The sequence below is a fragment of the Schistocerca cancellata genome, chromosome 5 (genome assembly GCF_023864275.1).
Source record: "Schistocerca cancellata isolate TAMUIC-IGC-003103 chromosome 5, iqSchCanc2.1, whole genome shotgun sequence".
In the NCBI taxonomy this organism is placed as follows: Eukaryota; Metazoa; Arthropoda; class Insecta; order Orthoptera; family Acrididae; genus Schistocerca; species Schistocerca cancellata.
Window position 1 is genome coordinate 167988943 of NC_064630.1, and position 13113 is coordinate 168002055.

The 13113-nt window shown below is 41.5% G+C and overlaps 1 protein-coding gene across 1 annotated transcript in view; it reads left to right on the forward strand.

Moving 5' to 3' along the window:
• Nucleotides 1–9151, forward strand: part of LOC126188308 (synaptic vesicle membrane protein VAT-1 homolog) — a 33769-nt gene extending 24618 nt beyond the window's left edge. Inside the window, exons 3-8 of the mRNA XM_049929901.1 lie at nucleotides 1480–1554; nucleotides 2380–2571; nucleotides 2640–2850; nucleotides 5468–5725; nucleotides 8543–8787; nucleotides 8860–9151. Coding sequence (XP_049785858.1) covers nucleotides 1480–1554; nucleotides 2380–2571; nucleotides 2640–2850; nucleotides 5468–5725; nucleotides 8543–8787; nucleotides 8860–8973 — 1095 coding nt within the window. The 3' untranslated portion in view covers nucleotides 8974–9151. The remainder of the gene's footprint in view (nucleotides 1–1479; nucleotides 1555–2379; nucleotides 2572–2639; nucleotides 2851–5467; nucleotides 5726–8542; nucleotides 8788–8859) is intronic.
• Nucleotides 9152–13113: the final 3962 nt, after the last annotated feature.

The window sequence follows — 13113 nt, forward strand, 5'->3', positions numbered from 1 at the left end:
TCTCTGACGTCGATCTGTTGAGAATTTTAGAACATGTGCTTTGCTCGAGTATCATGTCGTTTTTGGAAACTCAGAATCTACTATGTAGGAATCAACATGGATTCCGGAAACAGCGATCGTGTGAAACCCAACTCGCTTTATTTGTTCATGAGACCCAGAAAATATTAGGTACAGGCTCCCAGGTAGATGCTATTTTTCTTGACTTCCGGAAGGCGTTCGATACAGTTCCGCACTGTCGCCTGATAAACAAAGAGCCTACGGAATATCAGACCAGCTGTGTGGCTGGATTGAAGAGTTTTTAGCAAACAGAACACAGCATGTTGTTATCAACGGAGAGACGTCTACAGATATTAAAGTACCGTCTGGCGTGCCACAGGGGGGTGTTATGGGACCATTGCTTTTCACAATATATATAAATGACCTAGTAGATAGTGTCTGAAGTTCCATGCGGCTTTTCGCGGATGATGCTGTAGTATACAGAGAAGTTGCAGCATTAGAAAATTGTAGCGAAATGCAGGATGATCTGCAGCGGATAGGCACTTGGTGCAGGGAGTGGCAACTGACCCTTAACATAGACAAATGTAATGTATTGCGAATACATAGAAAGGATCCTTTATTGTGTGATTATATGATAGCGGAACAAACACTGGTAGCAGTTACTTCTGTAAAATATCTGGGAGTATGCGTGCGGAACGATTTGAAGTGGAATGATCATATAAAATTAATTGTTGGTAAGGCGGGTACCAGGTTGAGATTCATTGGGAGAGTCTTTAGAAAATGTAGTCTATCAACAAAGGAGGTGGCTTACAAAACACTCGTTCGACCTATACTTGAGTATTGCTCATCAGTGTGGGATCCGTACCAGATCGGGTTGACGGAGGAGATAGAGAAGATCCAAAGAAGAGCGGCGCGTTTCGTCACAGGGTTATTTGGTAACCGTGATAGCGTTACGAAGATGTTTAACAAACTCAAGTGGCAGACGGCAAGAGAGGCGCTCTGCATCGCGGTGTAGCTTGCTCGCCAGGTTTCGAGAGGGTGCGTTTCTGGATGAGGTATCGAATATATTGCTTCCCCCTACTTATACCTCCCGAGGAGAACACGAATGTAAAATTAGCGAGATTAGAGCGCGCACAGAGGCTTTCAGACAGTCGTTCTTCCCGCGTTCCATACGCGACTGGAACAGGAAAGGGAGGTAATGACAGTGGCACGTAAAGTGCCCTCCGCCACACATCGTTGGGTGGCTTGCGGAGTATAAATGTAGATGTAGATGTAGCCACTTTCGTAATTCAGACTAAGCACCTCTAGCGACGAAAGGTATTCTCTGCAGCTGCAAAGAAAACTTCATATTTTAAGAGCACAATTTTTAAATATTGTACGCTATCACAGTTTTCATGCTAACGCAAAAACAGAACAAAAACACATGATAAAAATAGACGAAGGAAACAATAGTATCTCACTTTGCTCGCTTTTTTTTTCCAGATGCAGTGTACAGAACCGACCCGCCTGGTGAAATCTGTTATCTTGACAGGGCATGGCGGAATTCAAAAAGTAGACGTAAGTTGCATAATCATACACAAATTAAGTGTAATGTACGAAAAAAATTTAATTCCAGAGTCTGATCCGTTCTATGCGATAAATTCCTACGTCATTAAACAGCATTGGCTGACAATATATATTTAGTTAACTGTCGTTAGCCCTTTCCTCGTAGTGCCTAGGGTGTGATGTATAATAAATTGATTAACGATCATGCTCATCAATGTGAGCATACCCATATTAAGACGCCCATTTTGATACAGTAGACGTACACGTTTCTTCAATGTAATGCTAAAAATATCATCACGGCGCTGCTTGAAACTTAACCTTTCACTAAATTTTGTTCAGAGCGCTGTGCGAAATTCACATACGAAGACGTCACATTTGGTAACCGATGGTGGCAGTCTACGTTGAATTTAGGTAGATACTGTAGTAGTTCTGCTACGTATTGCCATTCAGAAATCCCTAGTCTGAAAGTGGGCTACTGAACTTCCTTAATTTGAAAGTACGTAGATCACTAATTCAGTTAGACTTTTTGGGGTTCCTTTACAACTTGAACAATCCTTTAAGCATTCTCATTTCCTCTTCTCGTTCAAAATCGTTTGTCACCTTTTTCAGAGTAGGCCATTATTAGACAGATGGAAGAGGCTCACAGGTTTGTGCAAGTATGCAGACCTAAAAGACGACGAAAGATGTAACTGAGCAGTAAAGCTGTCGGTCATAAAACAGGTGTACAGTGTTAAGGGAGAGAATCACACTGTAAATGAATTTGCATTACAGAAATCATGTAGTAGTTAACAATTAGTTCCTATCACTTACGAAATGCCATTTAATAAATGTCTGCAGGTCGAAGATACACCAATTCCTCTTCGTCTTCAAGAAGATCACGTTGAAGTGGAAGTCCACTACTGTGGTATGAATTTCACAGACAACTACTTGCGACTGGGCATAATTAAAAGTAATTCTTTTCCTGTGATCATGGGCAGTGAATGTGCTGGAATTGTGACACGAACAGGAAGTGAAGCGACAGAATTTAAGGTGAGACTGAAACCATAAACTGATCAGTTACCAAACTGACAAAAGTGCTTACAGAAGTCCTGTTTCAGGTTGGAGAGAAAGTTCTTTGCCTGCAGATGCAAGGTGGTCTTTTCCGCGAAATGGTCCATGTGCAGAAAAAGTACTGCTTCAAGATACCAGGCAACATTAATCTTTGCCACGCAGTTTGCCTCGGGCTTAACTTCCTAGTGGCGCACATGTGTTTATTCGAAATCGGCAAACTCAAGACAACGCAAATTGTATTCATGCAATCCATCGGAGGTAAATTTCCTCAACGCTTAAAATACGTACTAAAAAGTACTCCTTGGCCCGTCCGACATGAATTTCCCAAATTCATCCGCTGTATTTAATTACGTCACTAGTCTAGATTGAGACTAACAGAATGTAACTGCACTACGCGGTCCAAATTAAGTTGAGCGTGCATGCACGGATTTCCTTAACTCTTTCAGTGGCAGAGGTTATCGATGTTAACCACACATTGTTCCGACTCTGAGGGGCAGGAAATTGTTTAAAATGAGAACACGTGATTTGACAAAATAAGACATTTTTACCAGAAAAAATTATTTTAATAAAATGATACAATATTTTGCTTTATAATTAGTCAAGTAAACTGTGGTTACCTATGTTAACCACGACCCATAATAGTCTTTAGTTACTTGTTGAGAAATTTTGAAAAGTAAATTTTTGAGCAGTTTTCTTGGGAAGTTATTTACACAAACAACTCAGAAATACATCATGAGAATGCAATGTTCGAAAGTAAGTTTCGCGTTTTCATACACACATTGCATAAACACATCCACTGTTCTAACAGGAACAGAACGTGTGCTGCATACCGCACATCTTCTTGATGTGGCTTGTTTTGGCTGATGTGCACTGCTTTCCAGTCTGATCTGTTTATCCACATGTGGTTTATCTTCACTGATAGCTACGCTTTTACCTTTTTGACTAAGCCCACTGCAATGGATATTTGCCTTGGCAGGCGATCCTTCGTACGCTTCTCTTCTGATGTCTTTATTCGTCAATTTTTCCATTTCAATTTCTTTGTCTATAACCCCATTCACTTCACACATCAAAGTGAAAAAAGCCCATGCCACCATTTATTACTTCTACGATCACAACCTTAGTCTCTTTTCAGACGATCCAAATTGTCAACAAAATTCATGCTCCTCTTAGTCACTCAATACACGGGGACATGACACTACAGTAGTTGACCCATCTTTTCCCTTCCTGTTTACACTTGTGGTGTCACTAGGATCATACATACTAGCGATCAGATCCACAGCTCGTTTGTCCGTCCACTTGTAAAATGCTACACCATGATTGCTGACTTGGCTGTCAGTCCCCTCTTTCTATCTTCCTTCAGTTTTGTGAGGAATTAACGTGTACGGTTCAGTTCCAACTGCAAAAGTTTTCTGGGAATACAGTAGGACAAAAAGATTAAAAGATGTGAAATTATCCATATAAACAATACGATTTATGCCATAAGGTTCTTAACGTAACTCTGTTACTACCCGTACAACCAGTCCCACTTAAGACTTCCCTGTAGCTAATCTTCCACTATAAATTCGGAGCTTAAAGTTATAAGCAGATTCATCACACAGCATCCATATTTTATAGCAGCTTTTCACAAGCTTGTCCCTTATGTATTACATAATTCAGCTTCTGCTTTAAATTTCACTATTGACTCACCATTTGCTACTTCCTGATAAAGATACCACTGCGCAAACCTTTTATTCGACATTTCAACGAAAGGCCTTATTTTAAAAAGCTTGTCACAATTGGCCTGTCCCTTTCAGGCATCATCGAGTTGTCATTTGAAGGGACGTTGTTCCACAGTCTAGCGGCATGTGGGTGTGGGCAGGCTTTAAGGTGGTACAGAAATACTTAACAATGTCTTGTTGGTCGTTCCTGGACTGCGTCTGCAAGACGTAGCAGTTGTTTGCAATAAACTTCAGCAGTGATGGTTGCACTTCAGAGAAACAATTCGTAGTACACGACATTGTCGCTCCGCCACCGGGTACACGACGTTATCTTCTATGGTCTTCGAACGGGAAGTTACTGTTTAGAGTCTAACCATTCCTTCTCCTTACGTTAGCATAAAGGCACCATTTCGAGTCGCCTGTAACTATAACACACAGGAATAGTCGGTGTTCTCGAGCCAAATGATAACGAGCAAGGAGATACGGACGTATGGCCACCGACTGATTCTTGTGACGTCGATTTAGAGCATCCGGTACCCAAACACTCTACTTCTGAACCTTACCCACTGCATGTCGGTCTCGCATGTTGGTGGAATAATCAGTTAGTAACAGTTGAGTTTTCGAGTATACTAGCAAAGATCATTGTGGATCTATGCGTTTACAGTATCGAACAACGAAGATCGTGGAGATGCGAATTCTGTCAGAACTATCTTAAACACGAGTATCAAATTTCTTGACGTGCCCTGTCCAATGGCTCTGTCTGCACACACGACGCAGATGTTTCTAGCTACCTCCGCTGGTGTCTTCCCTTCACTGAACTCACAGTAGACAGGGAATGTGAAGATTTCTTCACTTGGCACTCCATTTTCTGGCGTACGCACCTACTCACCTCCAGATGACAAAATAACTACATAGAAACCTAGGAACAGTGAACTACGAATGAAAACTGCTAATCCAAAAATTAGTCCATAGCAAGAGGATTACCAAAACGCAAAGAAAATTCCATGAACTTACGCTTCAACCTAACGAAATACTAACAGTTACGTGTCAATGCTTCATTCTCCTTCAGCTGAATTGTGCGGCCCATACCACACGAAATATGTTAATATCAGTAATATTAAGTCCATACCAAATACTTCAGCTGCTGCCAAAGCATGTTAACGGTTCCTCCTTTACAGGTGGCGTGGGCACTGCAGTCCTGCAGCTCGCTCAAACTGTTCCCCGCGTTAGAATTCTGGGAACGGCATCGGAAGTAAAGCACGAACAATTACGGAATCTAGGAGCAAACCGAACTTACAGCCACAGTGACAACTATGCCCAGCGAGTTTTGGACCTCAATCCGTACGGTGTAGACATCGTGATAAACTCTAACGGTGGATCAGATATCGACAAGTGCGTAGAAATGCTGAAGCCTTGCGGAAAGTTGATTAATATTGGTGAGTATCATTAGTGTTAAATAAAGCGAATTTTTCGCATAGATGTACCATTGAGTATTTGAACTTCCTACACAAATTAAATGCTCTTAATCTTCTTGTTGATATGAAGTTATTTTATCTGAGGGGTGTGGGGTTGATCTGTTATTCTGCGCAATGGATTAATCTGAGATGTACCCTTTACCCTGTGGCTCCTGCAAGATGCAATTTCCACACCTACACTACTACAGAAGTCAGACAGACGCCCCTAACGTTCCAAAGAGAAATGCCTGGATAACTTTCAGCGATAAATATCTCCTGGAGTAGTCCACTGTAAGGAAATGACATAAAAATTCACAAAATTTATTACGTAACTAGTGGGATACTTGGGTACTGGAATAGTGCTAGTTAGTGTAAGAAAAACATGAAACAAACGGAAGTTATTTTGCAAAAATTCTGAAAAATCACAATGACACCTTTAGTTGTGAATTGAACAAGTTGTATCCTGGTTCTTTTCGGAATGCGAAGCTACTTTTCAAGGATACGATTCGCTAATGACATTTCTACAGAGTTGAAGATGGTAGTTAACTTGGCAGAATGGCTGAGAGGCAATCCTACTCAACTTGAATAATTATCCTTGAGAATGTTGCTACGTATGATAAAGGCTCTCGCGTGTGAAATGCAGTGAAGTGTACTGTTGTGGAGGAAATATGGGGCTCGCAATAGCTGTAGCACACAATACCGTAAACTGCGAGATGACTGCAGTCTGCACCGCTCGCTGCTGACAAATAAGGTAACTCTCGATCTATCTGGATTGACCTCCGCCAATAAAACCTTCCCTATGCCTTCATGAAGTCAAAGACTCCTATTCGCCTCTAGTCTAACTACTGGCGTGGTACACTGGACAGATAACCAGTCCACCATGATGCCACTCAATTTCGCTCGCAGGCGTTTAACTATAACTCAGTCCATTCACACCACACAAGTGTCGGCCAACACAGTGGAAAACGCTTAATCGCAAGGACTCAATATAGAATCGCCCTTTGATTAGCTCTCAACAGAGGTGCTCTCCCATTGAGGTACTGAGGAGAGACTTGTTCCTCGCTCTTTAGAGTACACGTACGAGCGCGCACGCTCTCGTTATGTGACTCTCGCTCGAAGAGCGACAACGGAACTGCGCCTCTCCACACCAGACGTGAAGGGATTTATCTTTCGGTCTCTTCCATTATTCCTTCAGCTCAAGGCGTCAGAAATATCATCTGCCAATCAGCATTGCTCTTCTAAAACGGGAGAATTAAGTTTCGTTTAAGGCGACCAATCCGGAAACTAGTACCTTTGGCGTTTGCTGTCTCCCTGTGAAAACCTCTGAAACGGCGTGCTATTTGTAAAGAATTTGCAGGCTGGCTGCACCCACACAAAGTAGCAGAATTTGCTTTTAAGCCGAACACTTCGTCGTTCCCCCCCCCCCCCATTTCCACTCGGGCTCACGCTATCCGCTACGTGCGGTCACCGGCTGACCTGGGCTGGGTCGTCCTCTGAAGGGCCTGGCATCCCGCTGTGTGGCCCCTCTCCCGAACTAAAAGCCTCTGTGACTGTCGTGTCTGGAATGTATGTGTGCATGCCAGCCTCCAGTATTTCAACCACGGTGCACTCACTTGTCAATTGCATATCGTTTACATGAATTCATACATCATTTATTTTATTGTATCGAGTTTGGGTTCGTATGAAGCGTCTTCATGTTCGGAACATGATTGTGAGGGAGGAATATGCAAGCACTGACAGTCAGGAGAATATGACGTTCTACATTTATACTTGTTTGGCGTAAAAAAAATACATGCCTACACCTACAGGCTTCCACCTGTGAAACCAAATGAAGTAACAATGTTCGGTAGTATGCTGTAATGTCCACAGTAAATTTGTCTAATCTTAGTTACGAGTAACGTTTATTGCATTGATACAACCGTTAACCAGTATAGCTTTAGGGTACGAGTCTTTAATTTGCGTAGTCGAAATTTCATGACATTGTGCTGAAATGTTAAAGAACTCTAAGTGAAGAGCGCCGTCCGTACAGCTACTAGATCCGTCGGTTAGGTGAAAAATTGGCTTCCGCTGGTTCCAGTGTCTGTCTCTGTGGACAAAATCTGAATCGGATAACGTGTCTTGTTGAAAAGAAGTTACTCCATAAAAACAAATTTTCTGCTAAACCAGCAATCGCCCCGAACGATATTTTCACTTCACAAATCAATACATGAATACATGAATACATTCTGTTGTCAGCTTTAGTCAGTAACAAAATATCATACGTATAATAAACTACTTACGAGAGAGGATTCGGACTAAACGGAGCGTTCTGGTGCTAGTATTGTGACAACATAAAACGCAAGAATTTCAATATAAGTGCGTTACATAGTAGTACCCTAAAAACGATTTGGCATTGTTTAAAATTGTACATTATAAAGGCGCGCAGAATAACCTAAAACTTAAGTCAATACTCTTACATAGCCGTAAAGCCATTTGTCTTCTCTCCCCCCCCCCTTCCCCCAGCAGTCCATTTACATAAGTACGACATTGCGTAGTCGGTGTTTGGAATTTTGGTTAAGAATTGTCGATACGTTTGTCTTCCTATAAAATGTTGGAAATGGAAACTAGAGAAGCTAATCCCTTAGTTCACTGTACAGGTTAGTCTTTCACATTATGCAAGGTAGCACATCTTTTTTATATAACAGACACTGAGTCTTCAACAAATGGTGGTCGCTTTTTTTTCCGCTAGCATAAAGTGTCTGTACAAGAATCGGCAATAATCCCCAGTAAACAATGTGACAACCCTTATCATGATTTCAGGATCTAACAGTTCAGCTACATACCCGGGTAATTCTGTATGGGGTTTACTGAGACCATCTTGGGATGCCAAAGCGTTCTGTTCTTCAGATGTGATCAGGAGAGCATACACCATGACGGGACTGAACATCGGAAAATTGCTGGAGACAGATCGAGAAAAAATGCAGTCAGTACTGACAGAGATATTCGAACTTCGCTCTCAAGGAACAATATCGCCTAGAGCACATAACGTTCTACCTTTTGGAAGGGTAAGTTTAGACTTTTAATTATTCTTTTTTTAAATTTGTTCATGCAACCTCAACTACGTGGTGTACTTCCAGGTGCAGGATGCTATGACCCAACTTTGCACACGAGAGAACTACGGGAAAGTGGTTCTGGTAATCAGAAATTCAGCAGAAGTTGTACTACCAACTGACTTGGAAGAAGATGCTTAACGGCCGCGAACTAAATATCTGCATTGGAAACTGAACGAACAACGTCCTGTAACGGCTCTGAACATGTATCGTCACTTAGGGCGACTAAACACATACTGCTTTCTAAAGCAGATCAAGCAAATGAAATATTTTAATGGTTGAACTTTAAGGTTTTTAAAATAGTAAAATATTTTAGAAGTTTTACGGTTTTAATGGTAATTCAATGTCGCTCGTACTAAGTTAGCTTTGTATTTTTACGCTTTGGAAAGCATGTGGTATTAAAAGAATGGTTGAACATTGAAATTGTGTATCACCTATACTTACTGCTGAAAGTCTCAACTGCTTGCCATTTGTAATCTCAAGAGCTGCAATAAGATTTTGACAGTTTCCACTAATAAACTGGTAGAAATGGAACTACTGTATGTAACCAACTAATACCACTACGCCAGACGAGACGCTTGGTCAGAAATATACTACTGCCCAAGCAGAGTCTGGGAGGGTTACTAGTTTGAACTTAGATACCAGTTCAAGCACACAACGTGAAGTGTCAAGTAAACCAAATGTGAACAAAAGCCATGTCTGTTCTGAACAGATTTTGCGTGATCCGTGATGTCAGGTTAGGCACTTGCTGACTAATTTGTGGACTTACTTCGTTAGATGGGGCTCCCTTTCGGTACCTCATTCTACAACTAGAGCAACTCAGCTCCATCCGTCTTAAATACACTGAATGTGGCATCCAGTTCCGTGCGGTCTTTATGATCCGCTGCTGAATACTCCAAAGGCATTTCAAAAGAATTATCCCATTCACAACGTTCCTATTAAAAACTTGCAGATACGATCCAGTAAAGGTGAGTTACTCTTACGGCGCCCTGACATCGTCCGGGATCACGAATTGCAAAATTCTTAGTTGACCGGTCGCTTTTCCTTAACGACTTTGATAAAACTTGGAGGCAGGTCCGAAACTGTGGTTGGTAGTGGAACAGTTGCTTTCCTCGAGAAAACGAAACCAGTGTCGTCAACGTCATCACAGATCACAGCACCTGCGACGCTAGACTATTTACCAAAATTTTCCACGTGGATGTAATTCTCTTCGAAATAGATTTCAAATGAATGAATAGTACTGCCCCAAACCCTTCCCGTCAACTTGTACTCGTCCTCTTACCGCAGGACAAATTGTCTATTTTTTTTCTGTCCAGCAATGCTTGTAATACGCCTTAACTCTCCCGATCTGTAGTTATGACGATTCTTAAGAGGGAACCTCCCCCTCAGATGTAGTTATAAGTTGGCACAGTGGATGGGCCTTCAAAAACTGAACACAGATCAATCGAGAAAACAGGAAGTTGTATGGAACTACGAACAAAATTAGTAAAATATACAAACAGTAGTCTCTGCGCAACATACACATTAAGGAGAATGGGATAAAAGGTGCGCCGTGGTCCCGTGGTTAGCGTGAATAGCTGCGGAACGAGAGGTCCTTGGTTAAAGTCTTCCATCGACTGAAAATTTTACTTTCTTTATTTTCGCAAAGTCATGATCTGTCTGTCCGTTAGTTCATTGACGTCTCTGTTAATTGTAATAAGTTTAGTGTCTGTTTTGCGACCGCGCCGAAAAACCGTGCTATTAGTAGACGAAAGGACGTGCCTCTCTAATGGGAACCGCAAACATTTGATCGCAAGGTCATAGTTAAACAGATTCCCCCACAGGAAAACACGTCTGATATATTAAATATGACACTGGTGATAGCATGTGCGTCACATGACAGGAATATGTTGTCGACCCACCTAACTTGTTCATTTAGCGAATAGGTGAAAAGATTCTTCTACCTTGCCCGATTTAGGTTTTCTTGTGGATGTGATCACTCCCAAAAAAGTGATGAAAACGTAAGTTTGTCACATAAACTGAAAATAAAAAATTAAACTTTTCACTCGAGGGAAGACTTGGACCTAGGACCTCTCGTTCCGTAGCTGCTCTCGCTAACCACGGGACCACGGCCGTCCTTGACTCCCACTGTCAAAGTAATTGCTCGTAAAAGCTTCACAGAAAAATGGTCGCGATTTTAAACACTGAATTTATCCCCGTCCATGATTTCAGATAACACACAGGAACTAAATTAAAATACATTTTGGATTTAATGTCTTATGCCGTCATGTCTGTTGATTGAAAACCCATGCGTGCTTCCACGCTCACAAGCATAGCACAGTTCCGTGACAATAAGTGTAATAAAATACATTGCACTTTTCCGATGTACCCAGTGTTGCGCAACAGCACACTCAGAAAAAGCCGCCCGGCTTACTTAGCTACAGCAAAGCCTTCCATTGCAGGTAGGTTAGCAGTATTGGGGTAAGTTTTCCATCTTACCCCGTAAAAACTAACGTTACGGTCGTAAAATTGGATTCGGAGCATCCAGGGAATAGCGAATAACTCTAGTTTTCCACACAGACTAGTCTCAGCACTGCACACGATTCTCTCTACGTCGGTCAATACGAAGACTTTACATTTGAAGCAGGCGCTTGGAAGTGGCTTTACTTCTATTTTCGTGACATCTTTTGTAGCGATAGTTCAAACGCCACCAGACTGCGCAGCTGTAACTTGTGGCTGGCTGAAGTAGGTTTAACAGTGCGCCTGGAAAGACACATTTAGAATTACTGTCGCGTTCAGCTGTACTTCATGATATTAAAGAATTACGTATCAGAATACCAATGCAGTAGTATTTACGTCTGTTCATGCAATTCTTACACATTTACTGATGGCCAGTGTGGTGTACTGTATTGCCATCCGACAAAGAATACAGCGTTAGTGACTACTTAATTTTTCGTTCCCGGGTGTCGATCAGTATTCCAGTCATTTGAAACAGATAAACGCTTTTTAGAACCGCCAACACCGACGGTGATGTTGCTAATGGACTAAAGCTATACCGACGGAGGATACAGGTAAATCATACGTGACAGATTTCGCTGATGGTGCACTTGTTAAAATGGACTCCCTCGTTATAGGAAGAAACATGGTAGAAATACCGAGAACAAGGTGGAATTTAAGGCCAGGACAAGTGACTCTTATTCTTCCAAACTTGCCATGCTATTTAACAACTAACATTAAAGCATTTAAATCGGCTCCAAGGAAAACAGTGAAAAAGCAGTCCCATGTAGCATACAAGGCTGGTGCCAGAAAAATGATTCTCACAGTCAAAATTACTGAAGGATCAAATGAGCTATTGAGAGGGAGAGTAGCTCCGTTGGAAGAGAGTTTCAACTAGAAGTCAAACCTCTGCATGTAGTACTTCAGGTTTCCTGATTAAAATAATTACTCAGGGGCACTACACTTATGAAGTGCCAAACATCTCTGGTAATCGATGTAATGAGTTTATTTGGAAGGCTTGATTCTCAAAATTAAATCACCTAAGGACTGCAAGCACTGTCGAATAGACGGCCTACTTTATCCACTTTCCGAAGATTATTTAAGAAATCTCTGAGAGGTAGTTCAATGCTCATGTAGTGTCAACGCACATGCCATGAATGTCATCAGTATTCAAAAACGAACACAATGAAAATAAACGTTTAGGCCTTGTAACTCTCGGTGAAGTCAGTCTAAACAGACTTTCGGTTTGATTTCTCCTCAAAGTTGATGTTTTGTTAGACCAGGCTGAATTAACCCCAGGGGGAAAAAAGGCTACTTCGGCGAACAATGTTCGGTATTCGTTTTTCCCTCCTGTATAACTGAATCCAACCGGTTGCGGTCAGGTGAACAAAAATGCAATGTGTGGTGATATCCTAACTAACATAATACAGATAATCACACAGCTGGAGCAATCTGGAGCAAGTTCGGTAAGTCTCCACAAGTGAAGAAAATCACTCAATTAAAAGGTTTTAATTAATGTACGAATTAGTGCCAAACTAGGAAATGTTACATGTAGTATCCAAAATCCAGTTAAGGATCGAAAACTTCGGGACTTTTCAGGCTATGTAAAGATATTTAAATGTTTGGAGAACTATTTTCACGATAAAAGTTACTGTGGAAAAAACAAGAAATAATTGATTCATATACACAGGTGTATGCTTCGAATGCGTTCGAAGAATTTGCAGGTCTTAAAGGTTGTCTAAAATGACTTATTCCCGTATAGATCCCATGGCTTTTCAATTAATTTGGAATTAAACTGCAAATGCA